The following is an 18,511-nucleotide window of genomic DNA, read 5'->3' as shown; positions in this document are numbered from 1 at the left end:
ATTTTGGGCGGGAACCCCTTTTGGTGTTAGCGTTATGTTATGCTTTAGCTATTGAAAAATAGCAGATCTACAAGCTCATAGCGCGCCACCGAGTGGCGCGCTACGAGCTTGTAGGTCTGCTATTTTTGAAAAATCGAAGAACGACTGACATAGAAACATAGCTTTTTCAGAAAACTGTCAGGATGTAGAAGACATTTTTAGAATCTGATTTCACGTCAAAATGCAAAATGGGTTAAGGCATAGCCCCCCCCCCCCCCCCAAGTTATGCCTCAACTTAATCACTCAGCATTAAATGAACACTTGTGATTTGTTTTGCTTTGTGTCTCTAGAAACAAAGTGGGGGTTTGTTTGTGCCATATTGCTCGTGGCTGACTAGCAAACCTGGAAGGTCTTTATCCCTGACCATGTACCTCCCCTTTCTCTCTCTCACACACACACACACACACACACACACACACACACACACACACACACACACACACACACACACACACACACACACACACACACACACACCCCTTCACCATCTCGACCTGTGTCTGACTGGGATGTTCTTTTCTACCCCCTGTGCTGACAGTTTGGACTTGTTTTAAGGGCTGATTACAAGAACAGACCGTGTCCGGAGCTCCTGGTACTAAACCAAAAGGAGAGCAGGAGGGACACGCACACACACACACACACACACACACACACACACACACACACACACACACACACACACACACACACACGCGCACAAAGCCAAGATGAGCAGAGAAAGGGCTGAAGTTCAACGCAGGGTCTGTAATCTCTGCCCACTAAGGGTTGACTCCTAGCCTTGGACTGGTGGTGTTGAAAGTGCGAGCCAGTCAGACCGAGCCTGTACTGTACTGTACTGTACTGTACTGTACTGTACTGTACTGTACTGTACTGTACTGTACTGTACTGTACTGTACAAGCTCTCCTCCCTGGCCTCTGTGTCTGTATGTTAGGCTGCGCAACAGTGACACTTGGTGGTGACAACATGCTATTTCCGTGCTCGGAAAACAGGGACAAAATTGTGAAAACGTGCGAAAATCTTTGAATATATAATTCTTCTTTCATAGCGAACGTTTAATTTTAACTCCTATCTTTGCTTCTGTGGGGTTGCTGCTGGAACAACAATATTTTCAGAAAAAAAGATTGAATGCATCAATAAAACCCAACCAACGTAATGAACGAGATAAACCAGTTTTGATGAGTTGCCATCACGACGGAGAACAAACTGCATTCACTGCCAGGTCATTAAGATTCCCATCCAGAACAAGGGTTGTGTGTGTGTGTGTGTGTGTATGTGTGTGCGTGCGTTTGTATGTGTGTGCGTGCGTGTGTGTGTGTGTGTGCGTGCGTGTGCGCGCGCGCGTGTTTTTTTTATTGGATGGAAGATCGTGTTAAACACCAGGGAATCTTGGTGTTCTTGCTGAAAGTCATTCAGTGACAGCAAATTAATAGAACAGCCAATAGGCCATTAGCAGCATACCCAAGGATGTGTGTGTGTGTGTGTGTGTGTGTGTGTGTGTGTGTGTGTGTGTGTGTGTGTGTGTGTGTGTGTGTGTGTGTGTGTGTGTGTGTGTGTGTGTGTGTGTGTGTGTGTGTGTGTGTGTGTGTGTGTGTGTGTGTGTGTGTGTGTGTGTGTGTGTGTGTGTGTGTGTGTGTGTGTGTGTTTATGAGCTTGCGGTCTAGGCTAACAGACAGGAAGTGAGACGTGATGGGTCAAACATGGGGTTGAAATGCTTTCTGGTTACTAATGTTTCATTAACCCATTTTGACCTGAGATCAGATTCTATAAATGTCTTCTACATCCTGACAGTTTTCTGAAAAAGCTATGTTTCTATGTCAGTCGTTCTTCGATTTTTCAAAAATAGCAGACCTACAAGCTCGTAGCGCGCCACTCGGTGGCGCGCTATGGGCTTGTAGATCTGCTATTTTTCAATAGCTAAAGCATAACATAATGCTAACACCAAAAGGGGTTCCCGACTTCCCGCCCAAAATGGGTTAACAATGAATCAAGGCTGATTGGCTGTGGCATTGTACTAGTCCTTGACCGTGCATCCTTATCATTAGATGTGTAGCCTCGATACCCAGGCTTTCATTTTCGTCGGCGCAAAAAAAAAATAGATTTGCTCTAAAAAATCACACCCGTGTGAAGTGAGGGGCGCTCTTATCATTATACATCATCTCATGAACAACTGAATTTATGTGTTTTGTTTAGCTGATTTGCTCGTCTACATATGACATACATTTTACCCTTCATTGTCAATGGCATTTAATGTTTGTGTTGCCACAGATTTACGTCATATTTGAGGCACATATTATGACCTAATTTATCCTTTCATTGTCGATGGCAAATATGAGACGTGTGGGGACAGAAGCTGTATATATCTTTAAAAAATCACACCCGTGTGAACTGAGTGGTGTAAGGTCTTATATAGACTGATCAGCTGTGGTCTGACGTAATGTCTGACGTAATGAAATCACACCCGTGTGAACTGAGTGGTGTAAGGTCTTATATAGACTGATCAGCTGTGGTTTGACGTAATGTCTGACGTAATGAAATCACACCCGTGTGAACTGGGTGACCATAGCAACCGTGCTAATTTTTTGAGCACAGACAGACAGACACGTAAACTAACGAAGCCAGTTGTAGGAGTGGTTTACACCACTCAAAAAACACAAATTCAGATCCTTGGGGGGGTCCTTGACATGAAAAGGTTTGAGCACCACTGACCTAGAAACATGATTTAGAAGACATTGGTAAAAACTGCTCTCAGGTTTTATAATGGGGTCATATAAATACAGCTGGCTGAAACCTACGTGCATGTCTGTGCACACATGAGGCTCAGGCTACTAACGTCCTAACAATAGCTGCGTATCAGTGGGATAACAGAACAGTTCATGGAACATGTTCAGGGAGCACGGCTCCTTCAGTCTGACCTCGGATAGGAAAACCACTTAACGTCAGCTTTTGTAGCAAGAAGCTATTATGCCATTATCGCGCCATAAAAGCATTTACAGCAATGCTGCAGCACACACACACACACACACACACGCATACCGTACCGTACGCAAACATATACGCTAATCTAACGGTATGATTATGGCCGGGTGCCGTAAATCATCCATTATCACTCCTCTCTCTAATAGTAAGAGAAATCTATGAAAATCTGGGAACTAAATCGTTACCAAGAAATTTCTTCACCAATGTGTTTCTAAAGGTGTCTAATAACATGTACTAAAAGTTTGAAATTCAACTCCCGTGGGAAAATTGAGTTATTAGCATAATATGTGACCATACCCTTAACATCCTATATAAGGCAAAAAAGTCCAAATTTCATCATTCTTTAAGTAGCATGTGACATATTAAACTAGGGTGATTTCATGATTCTGAATCCATTCCAAGCATTAGTTTTGCACAAAAAACACTCCTTGGGAGGAAAACGGCCACACAAACGTGATGAGGTCAGCACATTTGGTCAACTGGATATGGCCTAATTTAGCCCAAGGAGTGTTTTTTGTGCAAAACTAATGCTTGGAATGGATTCAGAATCATGAAATCACCCTAGTTTTCATATGTCACATGCTACTTAAAGAACTTTTTTGCCTTAATATAGGATGTTAAGGGTATGGTCACATATTATGCTAATAACTCAATTTCCCACGGGAGTTGAATTTCAAACTTTTAGTACATGTTATTAGACACCTTTAGAAACACATTGGTGAAGAAATTTCTTGGTAACGATTTAGTTCCAGATTGGTCAAATACCTGATAAAATGCCCTTTACTATAAGCAACATCTGTCCGCGTGGATCCCACACAATTTGTCTCTTCCCGTCATATTTTGCGAGTCAGTTCTCCCCCCCCCCCCCCCCCATCTCAGCATCACCGCGCGCCTCCGATCCGGGCGGCGTGTTGTTGTGACAGATGTATAGTCGTATTTCCCCAACACGCGTTTAACGGCCGATAAAGCCGCACACGCCCTTTGGCAACCTCCACCCCCCTGGCATTAATTTTGAATGTGCGTGCGGTCATGTGTGTGCTACTTTGCGTGTGTAGTGGAGGGAGGGGGGGACGGGGGGGGGGTTACTGTACTTTGTACTGTACTACTAGACAGGCCGTAGTCCAACCCCCCACCCGACTCCAATCAGAAAGTCCACCACCTCTTTTGTGGAGCGGTTTTAGCCGGGTGCAGCTGGGCTGTTACGAGGGAGAGAGAGAGTTAATCTGCTGCTCTCAATGGGAGGGGTGGTCTAAATCCCAGCCGGTTGAGAATAGTCATTTTGAGTAATTATCCCCTTATGTTTCCTAATGGAGGTTTTAGTCACACAAGCCCCCTCTACCCCCCCCCCCCCCATTCTATTGTCCTAGCCTGGTCACTCGGTGGGTCGCCCAGAGTAAGAGCAGCACGTCCTGCTGTCGAACACGCCGTCTCTGCTCCCTCAGTTAACGAGATGCTGGCAGGCAGGCTTCGTGACACGCGCACGCACGCACGCACACACACACGCACACGCACGCACCGCATGCGCACGCGCGCACACACACACAGAGAGAGAGAAAGTAAATAGAGAGACACAGATGGAGAGATCTGCGCGCATTCATTCATATTCAATATTCTATTCTGCGCAACCCCTGACACATTTTGCAAAAAGAAAGACAACAACCCACACCAACACGGTATCACATTTTAATGAGCTGCCGTTAGTCTAGTATTGTGAGCGCCTGGCGTTTCCCCCGAGCTGCCTCCGTTAGTCTAGCATTGTGAGCGCCTGGCGTTTCCCCCGAGCTGCCTCCGTTTCCCCCGAGCTGCCTCCGTTTCCCCCGAGCTGCCTCCGTTAGTCTAGCATTGTGAGCGCCTGGCGTTTCCCCCTGAGCTGCCTCCGTTAGTCTAGCATTGTGAGCGCCTGGCGTTTCCCCCGAGCTGCCTCCGTTAGTCTAGCATTGTGAGCGCCTGGCGTTTCCCCCGAGCTGCCTCCGTTAGTCTAGCATTGTGAGCGCCTGGCGTTTCCCCCCGAGCTGCCTCCGTTAGTCTAGCATTGTGAGCGCCTGGCGTTTCCCCCGAGCTGCCTCCGTTAGTCTAGCATTGTGAGCGCCTGGCGTTTCCCCCTGAGCTGCCTCCGTTAGTCTAGCATTGTGAGCGCCTGGCGTTTCCCCCGAGCTGCCTCCGTTAGTCTAGCATTGTGAGCGCCTGGCGTTTCCCCCGAGCTGCCTCCGTTAGTCTGGCATTGTGAGCGCCTGGCGTTTCCCCTGAGCTGCCTCCGTTAGTCTAGCATTGTGAGCGCCTGGCGTTTCCCCCGAGCTGCCTCCGTTAGTCTAGCATTGTGAGCGCCTGGCGTTTCCCCCGAGCTGCCTCCGTTAGTCTAGCATTGTGAGCGCCTGGCGTTTCCCCCGAGCTGCCTCCGTTTCCCCCGAGCTGCCTCCGTTAGTCTAGCATTGAGAGCGCCTGGCGTTTCCCCCGAGCTGCCTCCGTCGATACAAAGGCTCATATATAGACACTGGTGGTTTTACTTGAGTAAAAGTATCAATACTGCAGTGTAGAAATACTCTGTTACAAGTAATCGTCGTAAAATAAAGTACAAATACCTCAAAAGTGTACTTAAGTACAGTACTTAAGTAAATGTACTTAGTTACTTCACACCACTGCATATAGGTCACCTCTTGCAATGTAAAGAGCATCCATTTCCTGGGTTGGGCTGCTGGGCATCCAAAATGCATCCGCCCTTAGACGGCCCTCACCACATGAACCCAAGGGTTCAGCGAAACGTAGGCAGAGATTTGGTGAAGGGAGGGGGGTGCCTAGCATAGACCCCTGGGGTACTCCGGTCAATGGAGTATATAGGGTTTAAGTGCTTAGTGACCTAGACTCCCATCTGTACGTCAGCCAGTCTGTGCAAACAATGCTCTCTCCTGCTGCATGGGGCAGACAGACACACACACACACACACACACACACACACACACACACACACACACACACACACACACACACACACACACACACACACACACACACACACACACACACACACACACACACACTTTCTCTCACAGACATCCCTTTCTCTCAGCCCTTCCGGATCCATCCTATTTCATACTTAGTTTATACAATGGTGTCACGCAGCGAGAATGATTGATATACAAGCTCACAATGGGTTGTGATGTGAGCTTGTAGATCTGCTATTTTTGTAAAATGTAGACTATAAAAAAAACAAAAAAGAATAACCTTTGCCTGTAATAGAAAAATAGGAATGTCAGTCCCACCACGGGCACCCCCAGGGACCCCCAGAACAGAAGATATACAAGCTTGCAGAGCAGCACGAAGTGACCTGCTTGTATTTCTGCTATTTTTTAATAGCCAGCTCAAACATCTTAACTGTCCTACAGTCATTAATTAGTCCAACACCTAAACCTAACCTCACAGGGAGCCACGGGTTAGTTTTAACCTGCCACGCATGTCGGGAGCCACAGGTTAGTTTTAACCTGCCACACATGCCGGGAGCCACGGGTTAGTTTTAACCTGCCACACATGCCGGGAGCCATGGGTTAGTTTTAACCTGCCACGCATGTCGGGAGCCACAGGTTAGTTTTAACCTGCCACACATGCCGGGAGCCATGGGTTAGTTTTAACCTGCCACACATGCCGGGAGCCATGGGTTAGTTTTAACCTGCCACGGGTTAGTTGTAACCTGGCCACGGGTTAGTTGTAACCTGGCCACGGGTTAGTTGTAACCTGGCCACGGGTTAGTTGTAACCTGGCCACGGGCTAGTTGTAACCTGGCCACGGGTTAGTTGTAACCTGGCCACGGGCTAGTTGTAACCTGGCCACGGGTTAGTTGTAACCTGGCCACGGGTTAGTTGTAACCTGGCCACGGGTTAGTTGTAACCTGGCCACGGGTTAGTTGTAACCTGGCCACGGGCTAGTTGTAACCTGGCCACGGGCTAGTTGTAACCTGGCCACGGGTTAGTTGTAACCTGGCCACGGGTTAGTTGTAACCTGGCCACGGGTTAGTTGTAACCTGGCCACGGGTTAGTTGTAACCTGGCCACGGGCTAGTTGTAACCTGGCCACGGGTTAGTTGTAACCTGGCCACGGGCTAGTTGTAACCTGGCCACGGGTTAGTTTTAACCTGGCCACGGGTTAGTTTTAACCTGGCCACGGGTTAGTTGTAACCTGGCCACGGGTTAGTTGTAACCTGGCCACGGGTTAGTTGTAACCTGGCCACGGGTTAGTTGTAACCTGGCCACGGGTTAGTTGTAACCTGGCCACGGGCTAGTTGTAACCTGCCACGGGTTAGTTTTAACCTGGCCACGGGTTAGTTGTAACCTGGCCACGGGTTAGTTGTAACCTGGCCACGGGTTAGTTGTAACCTGCCACGGGCTAGTTGTAACCTGGCCACGGGTTAGTTGTAACCTGCCACGGGTTAGTTTTAACCTGGCCACGGGTTAGTTGTAACCTGGCCACGGGTTAGTTGTAACTGTCGACGCATGTCGGGAGCGATGGTGGTGTGCCTGTCGGACTCTTAGTACGTCTAACCAACGTACGCACCACGTTTTAATGGGTTAACTTAGCACTCAAGGAGAATTTCTGCTGTGGTGCGAGGCTACATGTATACATATTACATACAGCATGCTGTATGTAATATCATATGTATACACTGTAGCCTCGCTCACAAAGGAGACCTGGGTGTCTCTGAGCCGGCCTGCCCCTGTCAGTCAAGAGAGCATGATATCTGACACCTCCTCAGCACTGTGGACGTTGGTTCCCGTTCCACTGGCAAAACACAAGGTCCACACCAAAGAACACGGGCTTCCTCTAGACACCATGCGGTACGTGTGAGTTCACCCCCACTACCACCACCCACCACCCTATGGTTTTTTGTTGGGTTTTTTTCCGCACTCCCCCCGTATGGTGCCGTCAATCACCCCAAATCCCTCCTCTCCCCCTACGGACCACCAGCTATCCTCTCTGTCTCCATCTCAGAAACCCAACACCACCGTGGCACCAAATCAGCTCAGCGAGCGGAACAAAGAGGGCAGCACACACTCATGCATTGCATATACACCCACCCACGCATGCACGCACGCACGCACACACACACACACACACACACACACACACACACACACACACACACACACACACACACACACACACACACACACACACACTCATGCATTGCATACACTGACACGCACGCACGCGCACACACACACACACACCCACACACACCCACCCACGCACGCACGCACGCACGCACGCACACACACACACACACACGCACACACTCGCACAGACAGACCTCCTTTTGGCACAGTGAGAATGACTGGCCCGCACCGCTGCCATGGTTTTATCCTCTCAATGAATCTGTTATCGAGTCAGTGTTGATATAGGATGTCCTGTTCTGCCTCCCAACATAATAATTACATAATAATGTAATAATTACAACATAATTATGGCTTTGGGTCCCAGGTTTGCTCCCTGTGCTGCTGCTGTAACGCTTGAGTCACACATTATTCATTCTACAGGGATTATAGGAAAGTATACTATACGCCACTAATGGCTTGCATAACATGAGTTTTGCCGGTCTGAGAACGAGGCAAAGAATTTGTCACCATCACAAAATGCAGGCAACTTGTCACAATGGTGGGTGCGCGTCCGAGTGGCCCTAGAAATCGTAATGACCGACGGACCGTACCACATGGGCACTGGTCCAACTTGCATGGATTCAACTTTTTCATGCCAAGGACCCCCAAATCAACATTTATTAGGCCACGGTCCCCCCATTTGAAAACATATGCCAGTGACCCCGATAAGGGAGGATTTTTACGGCTCTAGCAGTGATTCCGAAACATATTAATTTCATGAACCCCCCCCAGTTTCACACGCATTATGCTACTGACCCCCGATTTAATGGAATTTCTATCTCTGGTACCCCAATTTATATTGTAAAACCACTGTTAACGGGTCCATTTGGTTCCATTTGTACACTCTCAGAGTTACAGACCCATAAGGGTCCATTTGGTTCCATTTGTACACTCTCAGAGTTACAGACCCATAAGGGTCCATTTGGTTCAATTTGTACACTCTCAGAGTTACAGACCCATAAGGGTCCATTTGGTTCCATTTGTACACTCTCAGAGTTACAGACCCATAAGGGTCCATTTAGTTCCATTTGTACACTCTCAGAGTTACAGACCCATAAGGGTCCATTTGGTTCCATTTGTACACTCTCAGAGTTACAGACCCATAAGGGTCCATTTGGTTCCATTTGTACACTCTCAGAGTTACAGACCCATAAGGGTCCATTTGGTTCCATTTGTACACTCTCAGAGTTACAGACCCATAAGGGTCCATTTGGTTCCATTTGTACACTCTCAGAGTTACAGACCCATAAGGGTCCATTTGGTTCCATTTGTACACTCTCAGAGTTACAGACCCATAAGGGTCCATTTGGTTCCATTTGTACACTCTCAGAGTTACAGACCCATAAGGGTCCCTGGGGGTCCCCGGACCCCACTTTGGGAACCCATGGATTAAAGTTCTCACTTCTCAGTCGCCACGACTGATTTCAGTCATTTGGATTCCAGAGAAGCCAGAGTGTCTTCTGGGAAAGTGTGCTGCGCACCGAAAATAGCAGATATACAAACTGATCTGTGAGCTTGTAGATTGGCTATTAGTTATTTTAAGATGAAAGAGTATTTGAAGTGATCAAACTAGCAATAACGTACAAGTTTAGAAACATCTTCCAGAAGCGTGAATGGTCTCAGAAATGTCATGATTTCTTCAGCTTGTCGGCCCTTAAACATCATCATTACATCATTACAGTCTTATTTAGCTTTATTCCATGAATGAAGAAGGCTAAGACTAAGATTGATTAAATCAAATATTCTGAAATGTGGTACCCCCGCCCCCCCCCCCCCCCCCCCCCCCCCCTCCAAAAGCAATTAATTTGACCTGGGTTGTGACCGTAAGGTAGGTGTGTGTGTGTGTGTGTGTGTGTGTATGTGTGTGGAGACGCCCCCCATCCCGCCATGCGCTCTCTTCCCTTCTCTTCCTAAGTGACTCACCGTTTCCTTTTCTCTTAAAGCAGCTACCCCTCATTCCTTCCTCCGTCTCAGCAGAGCACTAATAACAGCCCTGTCTGTGTGACTGAGCCCCGGGTCACTGCACTTCTAATGGTGTCCCCCCTCCACCCCCCCCATACCACCTCCTCCTCCTCCTACTCCTCACTAAGGCTCTGTCTGGAGCAGCTGCCTGCAGCTGGCAAACACACTGACACACACACACCTAATCAGCATAGTCTGCTGTTCCACCTGATGCGCACGCACACACACCGATATAGTTGTAGTTGTAGAGCATCTCTGTTAAGAGCCTGATAATGAGGGTTCCTGCTATATACACACACACAGACAGACAGACAGACAGACAGACAGACAGACAGACAGACAATATATTTGTAGAGCATCTCTGTTAGGAGCTGGCTAATGAGGGTGTGTGTGTGTGTGTGACTGTGACTGTGACTGTGACTGTGTGTGTGTGTGTGACTGTGTGTGTGTACGTAGATTGAAGGTGTGTGCGTGTGCGCGCGCGAAGGAGGCCCCCGTTTCTGTAGAAACCGCGTCTCCCATGATCCCTCAGGGTGCATCGTAGTATTGCTATAGGTGCTGCTGTAAATCCATTGTGACAGGTCTTTTTCTATAGCGCCCCCTCTGACCTTACAGTGGTGATGCGCCCTTCCCCCTTGTGTGTGTGTGTGTGTGTCTCTCTCTCTCCTTCCCCTATTGTCTCTGGTGAATGCATATTAGACGACACACACACACACACAACTCCACTGTTCGTCCATAGGAACATCATTCGTCATGAGGGGTTTTCTCATCCTCTCAACACAGACCTCAGGTTTTTTACACACACGATCCTCGTCCGACTCGTGCCCCAATCCACACAACGCAAGCAAGTACTATACACACCCCACTCACGACACAGAAAGCATGCATGCCCACCCACCCTACTCATATCATTATGTACACACACACACAGACATGGATATGACTGACAACCTCTGTCATTATATGGATGACGATTATCCTACATGCTCGTTCTGAGTAAGCATACACTAGCTGTTTACTCAACACAACACAGCAGATGGTTGAGGTTCCCTAGCAACTGCAAGATGTCTCATAGGCCACTTTGAAATTGGCCCCGAAGGAATGAATGAAGTCGTAACGTGCCTTACCTGATCGCTTGGTTAATAATATATCATTGGTGTAATGTGGTAATTACAAGCGTTGTCTTGAGAATATTAGCTGCAGTGTTAGTTGAGTCATGGCAATCAGAAATCCTGCTCTCTAAAACTGCCTCCCACACTGGCCAGCCGGGGCACCTGATGGAGGGGGAAAGGAACTGGTTGGAATAACGTTGAATTGATCCTTACACCTGTGAGCCCTAACTAAACTATGGATTTGTCGGTTAAGATACTTCTGGTGCATGGTTGCTGTTTTGAGAAGCTGAAAGGACATGATGATCATGGTTCAAGAAGAAGCTGAAAGGACATGATGATCATGGTTCAAGAAGAAGCTGAAAGGACATGATGATCATGGTTCAAGAAGAAGCTGAAAGGACATGATGATCATGGTTCAAGAAGAAGCTGAAAGGACATGATGATCATGGTTCAAGAGGACCGGTACAGCAGTGGTTCCCAAACCTTTTCATGTCAAGGACCCCCAAATTGACACTAATTAGCCCACGGACCCCCATTTGAAGATTTATGCCAGGGACCCCCCATAAGAGAAGATTTTTACGGCTCTAGCAGTGATTCTCATTCCAGTTTAATTTCAAGGACCCCCAGTTTGACATTCTTAGTCTACGCTATGGACCCCCCATTTAATGGCATTTCTATCTCTGAGACCCCAATATATATTTTAAAATCAAGTGTACAAATGGATGGTCTCAGAGTTACAGACCCATAAGGGTCCATTTGGTTCCAAACTATCATTTAGCTGGAGAACTGCCTCAAGGGCCCCTGGGGTGGGGGTCCCCGGACCCCACTTAGGGAACCACTGCTGTACACAATGTGAGGGTGTACAGTACACTGTATTCCTACAGTGAGATGGCAAGAAACCACCACAGTGGAGCTTTTAAAACCCATTTACCGCTACCATTATTTAATCCCTCCGTCGCGTCCTGCCAGGGTTTTATCGCGCGTGACACTTACTTTGAAGAGCCAAATATCCGTAATCGCATTTTACTATGAAACCATTCCGTGTGTGTTGACGAAGCTGGTGCTTGTTCTCTCGGTCGGTGGTGGAAAAAGTGGACCGCGAGTATCACAGCGCCTGCTACAGGCCGTTGAAAACGCTTGTCTGGGACAAAGCGACCCCTGCAATGTCGCTTCTGTGAGATAAAGCCGTCTGAAAACAGAGCCGGCAATGTAAGTGGATGCGCGCGCATTTTCAAAATGGCCGCGCCCATTGGGTCAGAAGCATAACAAAGCTAACGGACGGTAGATTTCGATACGATCGTATTAAAACATGCATTAATGAATACATCGCTGTTAAAACGGCTTTTCCGTTTGTGGCAGGCTACAAGATTCTACGTGTTAATATTCCTATGTTCCTGGCGGGCCTCGTGTTAAGCAAGGCAGTGAAACATAACCCCAAACTGCTCCAGGGGTGTTACACTACAGTGCCAGCACAAAACAAAACAAAATATAAACTTTGGAGAATTATGAATAATGCCATTAACTTAGAAATCTCTGACTGCTGCTTTCTCTCTCAAGGGGACAGGCAGACTAGTTTGGGCCATAGAAGTTAAGAGAGAAAGTATTGCCACAATACCGGTTGGTTTCACTCGAGACTGAGATTTTAAGACACCAGTAAATCTTCACGTATCATCGCTCTCACTTTTTGTTTCAAATGTCCAACTTCGTAGCTACTGATTTGCTACTGTGCTTTATATATATATTTTTTTGTTTTGGAACGACCTCCCCTAGCGGTTGATAATATGCCCCAACAGACCGAGACGAATCCCTTAATGGAGAGAGCAGCTCGCTCCCATCGTTTCCTCACTTCCTTTCCTCCTCTCTCTCTCTCGGTTTTATGAGCTCCTCTTTGACCTGATCCAGAGTAGTGGGACTTTCTTTTTAACGGAGAAATGGAGTAAATGTACTGTGTGTGTGTCCATAAAAGACATGGTTAACTCATTTTGAGCGGGAACCCCTTTTGGTGTTAGCATTATGTTGTGCTTTAGCTATTGAAAAATAGCAGATCTACAAGCTCATAGCGCGCCACCGAGTGGCGCGCTACGAGCTTGTAGGTCTGCTATTTTTGAAAAATCGAAGAACGACTGACATAGAAACAGCTTTTTCAGAAAACTGTCAGGATGTAGAAGACATTTTTAGAATCTGATCTCGGGTCAAAATGGGTTAAAAAGGGCACTGTCTGTGTTCTGTGTGCAGTGGCATGATGGAGGGAGGCAGCTCGACACAGAGACGCAAGCATTTCTTTTTGTCTTGTGTCCGTAACGGAAGGGGAGTCACGGGGCTGCCCGTCATAGTGAAGGGCCTGTGTTAGTCTGCTGCGTCCATTAGCGTCAGCACCGCTAGCCCCACAGACAGTACCGTGTTGTCCCGCAAGGACACAGGACAGGAATACCACTTAACTCCATTTCCCTCTCTCTCGCTTCCTGTCCATCCCTGGTTTCTCTTCCACCGCATTTCTCCTCTCATTGCTCATCCGACTAAATTCTCTCTGTCTCTCTGTACTTGTGTCCCCTCTCTCTAACAGGGCTGGAGAGCGGGGGAGTGACCCTGAAGGAGCCCGCCTCGGAGCAGGACATCGAGAGTTCTGCGCCCGTCACGCTGCGTTGCCACATTGACGGACACCCGCGGTGAGTGAGCCACCTTAGCTCCCTCCCTCCCTTCCTCCCTCCCCCCCTCCCTTCCTCCCTCCCTCCCTCCCTCACTCCCTCACTTCCTCCAAGGACTGTCTAAAGAGGACGAGACGCGAAGACCGTACGGGCGACGCCATGTTGCTCCATGGAAGGAAAGAAACATGCGCAGTTGAGACCAGGAAGTTGTACATGCACAAATTTGGGCATGTACAACTTCCTCGTCTCAACTGCGCATGTTTCTTTCCTTCCATGGAGCACCATGGAGCAACATGGGGTCGCCCGTACAGTCTTCGCGTCTCATCCTCTTTAGACAGTCCTTGACTTCCTCCCTCACTCCCTCCCTCCCTTCCTCCCCCCTCCCTCCCTCCCTCGCTCCCTCCCTCCCTGCCGTCACCTAAAGTTCAGAGTGCAAGTGATTAAAGATCGCTCGTAAGAATCACTGTACGGCTGACAAACTGTACCGTTTCCCATGTTGGCCTTTCTTTGCCCCCCCCCCCCCCCCCCCTCCTCCACCTTAACCCTCATGTCTTCCCCTCTCTCTTTTCTCTCTCTCTCTCTCTCTCTCTCTCGGGGTCATCCGTCTTGTCATCACATTGTTTTTTTGGGGTTTCTTTTCACCTGATCACCTAATCCTTCATTTCCTGGTTGCTTCGTCGCCCCTCAACCTCCTCCCATCCTCCTCTCAACCTCCTCCCATCCTCCTCTCAACCTCCTCCCATCCTCCTCTCAACCTCCTCCCATCCTCCTCTCAACCTCCTCCCATCCTCCTCTCAACCTCCCCCCATCCTCCTCTCAACCTCCTCCCATCCTCCTCTCAACCTCCTCCCATCCTCCTCTCAACCTCCCCCCATCCTCCTCTCAACCTCCCCCCATCCTCCTCTCAACCTCCTCCCATCCTCCTCTCAACCTCCTCCCATCCTCCTCTCAACCTCCCCCCATCCTCCTCTCAACCTCCTCCCATCCTCCTCTCAACCTCCTCCCATCCTCCTCTCAACCTCCCCCCATCCTCCTCTCAACCTCCCCCCATCCTCCTCTCAACCTCCTCCCATCCTCCTCTCAACCTCCCCCCATCCTCCTCTCAACCTCCCCCCATCCTCCTCTCAACCTCCTCCCATCCTCCTCTCAACCTCCCCCCATCCTCCTCTCAACCTCCCCCCATCCTCCTCTCAACCTCCTCCCATCCTCCTCTCAACCTCCTCCCATCCTCCTCTCAACCTCCCCCCATCCTCCTCTCAACCTCCCCCCATCCTCCTCTCAACCTCCTCCCATCCTCCTCTCAACCTCCCCCCATCCTCCTCTCAACCTCCCCCCATCCTCCTCTCAACCTCCTCCCATCCTCCTCTCAACCTCCCCCCATCCTCCTCTCAACCTCCTCCCATCCTCCTCTCAACCTCCTCCCATCCTCCTCTCAACCTCCTCCCATCCTCCTCTCAACCTCCCCCCATCCTCCTCTCAACCTCCCCCCATCCTCCTCTCAACCTCCTCCCATCCTCCTCTCAACCTCCTCCCTTTGGATGGGAGGAGGAATAATAGTTTATTGGCAAAAACGAAAACAAAATAAATTGGCAAAAACGAAAACTAAGGACAATTTGCTATCATTTCAGTTAGTATTAGTTAGTTTTGTAAACACACAGTTTCAGTTAGTTTTTGAGTGGTGCTAGAGCCACTCCTATTACGTGACTTTGTGTGTATGTCTGTCTGTGTGTGTATGAGCACGGAAGTACCACGTCAATACCGCTCGATGGCTCTGTTGAGCAGCGACACACACACACACACACACACACACACACACACACACACACACACACACACACACAGGCCAGTGAGGAGGGCGGTACAGTACCAGTACAGCACCACTGACTTCAGACGGGTCATATTTTTTGTTAGTTTTAGTTAACTATAACAACCTCTCTCTCTCTCTCTCCCTCTCCCTCTCTCTCTCTCTCTCTCTCTCTCTCTCTCTCCCCCTCCCTCGGCAGGCCGACGTGCCAGTGGTTTAAGGACGGGACCAAGCTGTCGGAGAAGAGCCACCAGATCAACAACAAGGAGAGAACCCTGAGCTTCCGGAGCGCCAGTCCCGACGACAACGGCGTCTACTACTGCTGTGCCAAGAACGCCGCGGGCCACGTCTGCAGCAACGGCAACTTCACCCTCAACATCATAGGTGGGTGCGTCCGTCGTGATGCAATGCATGCATGAGGATAACCTGCCTTTCTGCAAGTCGGCCTGTGCCTTGTGTGTGTGTGCTTATGCACATGTGTGTGTGTGTGTGTGTTTTGTACAGTGTTCAGTTGGGCGGGATTTAGTTTAAAAAAAATCACATGCATATGAAGCGAGGGGCGCTATTCATCATACATCACATTACAGCCAATCACAATTGGCGTCCTCAAATTTCTGTCCTCACTTTTTGTCCTTAATTCCGTGCTCAGCCAATCAGCTCATCGCTATGGGGTACACACGCACACACAACACTGGGCATAGGACGGGCTAGCGCCCCTCAAAAAGTCACTAGACAAAATATTTTGTTGTTGTCTGTTAATAATTTTTTTCCACAAGTCTTCTCTTGAGAGTGTGTAAAATGAAACCAAATGGACCCGTATGGGTCCATTTGGTTTAATTTTACGCTCTCAAGAGTTACAGATCTAATAATGGTCCATTTGGTTACCAACTCTCTGTCATTTAGCTGGGTGGGACTGGTTGAAAACCACTTTATTTAGGTGTACGCCTGCTTCACGCCCTTCTGGGACTGCGTGATCAGGCCTCTGCAGTCTGCAACGCATCCCACACACAGACTGGAATCCTCCCCTGAGTGTTAAACATCCCAACGCATCCCATCCCACACACAGACTGGAAGCTCAGAGCGCGCCACCGAGTGGCGCGCTACGAGCTTGTAAGTCTGCTATTTTTGAAAAATCGAAGAACGACTGACATAGAAACATAGGTTTTTCAGAAAACTGTCAGGATGTAGAAGACATTTTTAGAATCTGATCGCAGGTCAAAATGTGTTAAACATCCCAACGCATCCCATCCCACACACAGACTGGAATCCTTCCCCGAGTGTTAAACATCCCAACGCATCCATCCCACACACAGACTGGAACCCTTCCCTGAGTGTTAAACATCCCAACGCATCCATCCCACACACAGACTGGAACCCTTCCCTGAGTGTTAAACATCCCAACGCATCCCACACACAGACTGGAATCCTTCCCTGAGTGTTAAACATCCCAACGCATCCATCCCACACACAGACTGGAATCCTTCCCTGAGTGTTAAACATCCCAATGCATCCATCCCACACACAGACTGGAATCCTTCCCTGAGTGTTAAACATCCCAACGCATCCATCCCACACACAGACTGGAACCCTTCCCTGAGTGTTAAACATCCCAATGCATCCATCCCACACACAGACTGGAATCCTTCCCTGAGTGTTAAACATCCCAACGCATCCCACACACAGACTGGAATCCTTCCCTGAGTGTTAAACATCCCAACGCATCCATCCCACACACAGACTGGAATCCTTCCCTGAGTGTTAAACATCCCAATGCATCCATCCCACACACAGACTGGAATCCTTCCCTGAGTGTTAAACATCCCAACGCATCCATCCCACACACAGACTGGAATCCTTCCCTGAGTGTTAAACATCCCAACGCATCCCACACACAGACTGGAATCCTTCCCTGAGTGTTAAACATCCCAACACATCCATCCCACACAGAGACTGGAATCCTTCCCTGAGTGTTAAACATCCCAACGCATCCCACACACAGACTGGAATCCTTCCCTGAGTGTTAAACATCCCAACGCATCCATCCCACACACAGACTGGAACCCTTCCCTGAGTGTTAAACATCCCAACGCATCCCACACAGAGACTGGAATCCTTCCCTGAGTGTTAAACATCCCAACGCATCCATCCCACACACAGACTGGAATCCTTCCCTGAGTGTTAAACATCCCAACGCATCCCACACAGAGACTGGAATCCTTCCCTGAGTGTTAAACATCCCAATGCATCCATCCCACACACAGACTGGAATCCTTCCCTGAGTGTTAAACATCCCAACGCATCCATCCCACACACAGACTGGAATCCTTCCCTGAGTGTTAAACATCCCAACGCATCCATCCCACACACAGACTGGAATCCTTCCCTGAGTGTTAAACATCCCAACGCATCCATCCCACACACAGACTGGAATCCTTCCCTGAGTGTTAAACATCCCAACGCATCCCACACACAGACTGGAATCCTTCCCTGAGTGTTAAACATCCCAACGCATCCCACACACAGACTGGAATCCTTCCCCGAGTGTTAACACATTTTGTGCCCAAAACGTCTGTGGACGTCCTGGGTATTACCGCACGTGCATAGCCCAAGACGTCTGTGGACGTCTTTCAAAAAAAATAATATATATATATATATATATTTTTTTTTTATATATATTATTAAAAAAAATCAGAAAAATCAAAACACTTTTTTTTTTTTTTTTTTAACACGTGGTGCCAAAGTTTGTGTTTTCGCCATTGAGAATGCATTTGGCGTTTAAATTAAATAACTCAGAAACTATAAAACATTTCAAAGTAAAAAGTTCCAGCATGT

The 18,511-nt window shown here is 48.5% G+C and overlaps 1 protein-coding gene across 1 annotated transcript in view; it reads left to right on the top strand.

Annotated features, from left to right (window-relative positions):
- Positions 1-18,511, top strand: part of LOC306931517 (inactive tyrosine-protein kinase 7-like) — a gene marked incomplete at its 5' end in the record, with an annotated part of 90,982 nt that overhangs the window by 22,994 nt on the left and 49,477 nt on the right. Inside the window, 2 exon segments of the mRNA XM_079512918.1 lie at positions 13,794-13,896; positions 15,879-16,063. Of these exon segments, the coding sequence (XP_079369044.1) occupies positions 13,794-13,896; positions 15,879-16,063 (288 nt within the window).

The sequence above is a fragment of the Electrona antarctica genome (assembly GCF_951216825.1).
Source record: "Electrona antarctica genome assembly, chromosome: 10".
NCBI classification, from domain to species: Eukaryota; Metazoa; Chordata; class Actinopteri; order Myctophiformes; family Myctophidae; genus Electrona; species Electrona antarctica.
The sequence above is the reverse complement of the archived record's forward strand: the minus strand, read 5'-3'. Positions and strand labels throughout refer to the sequence as shown.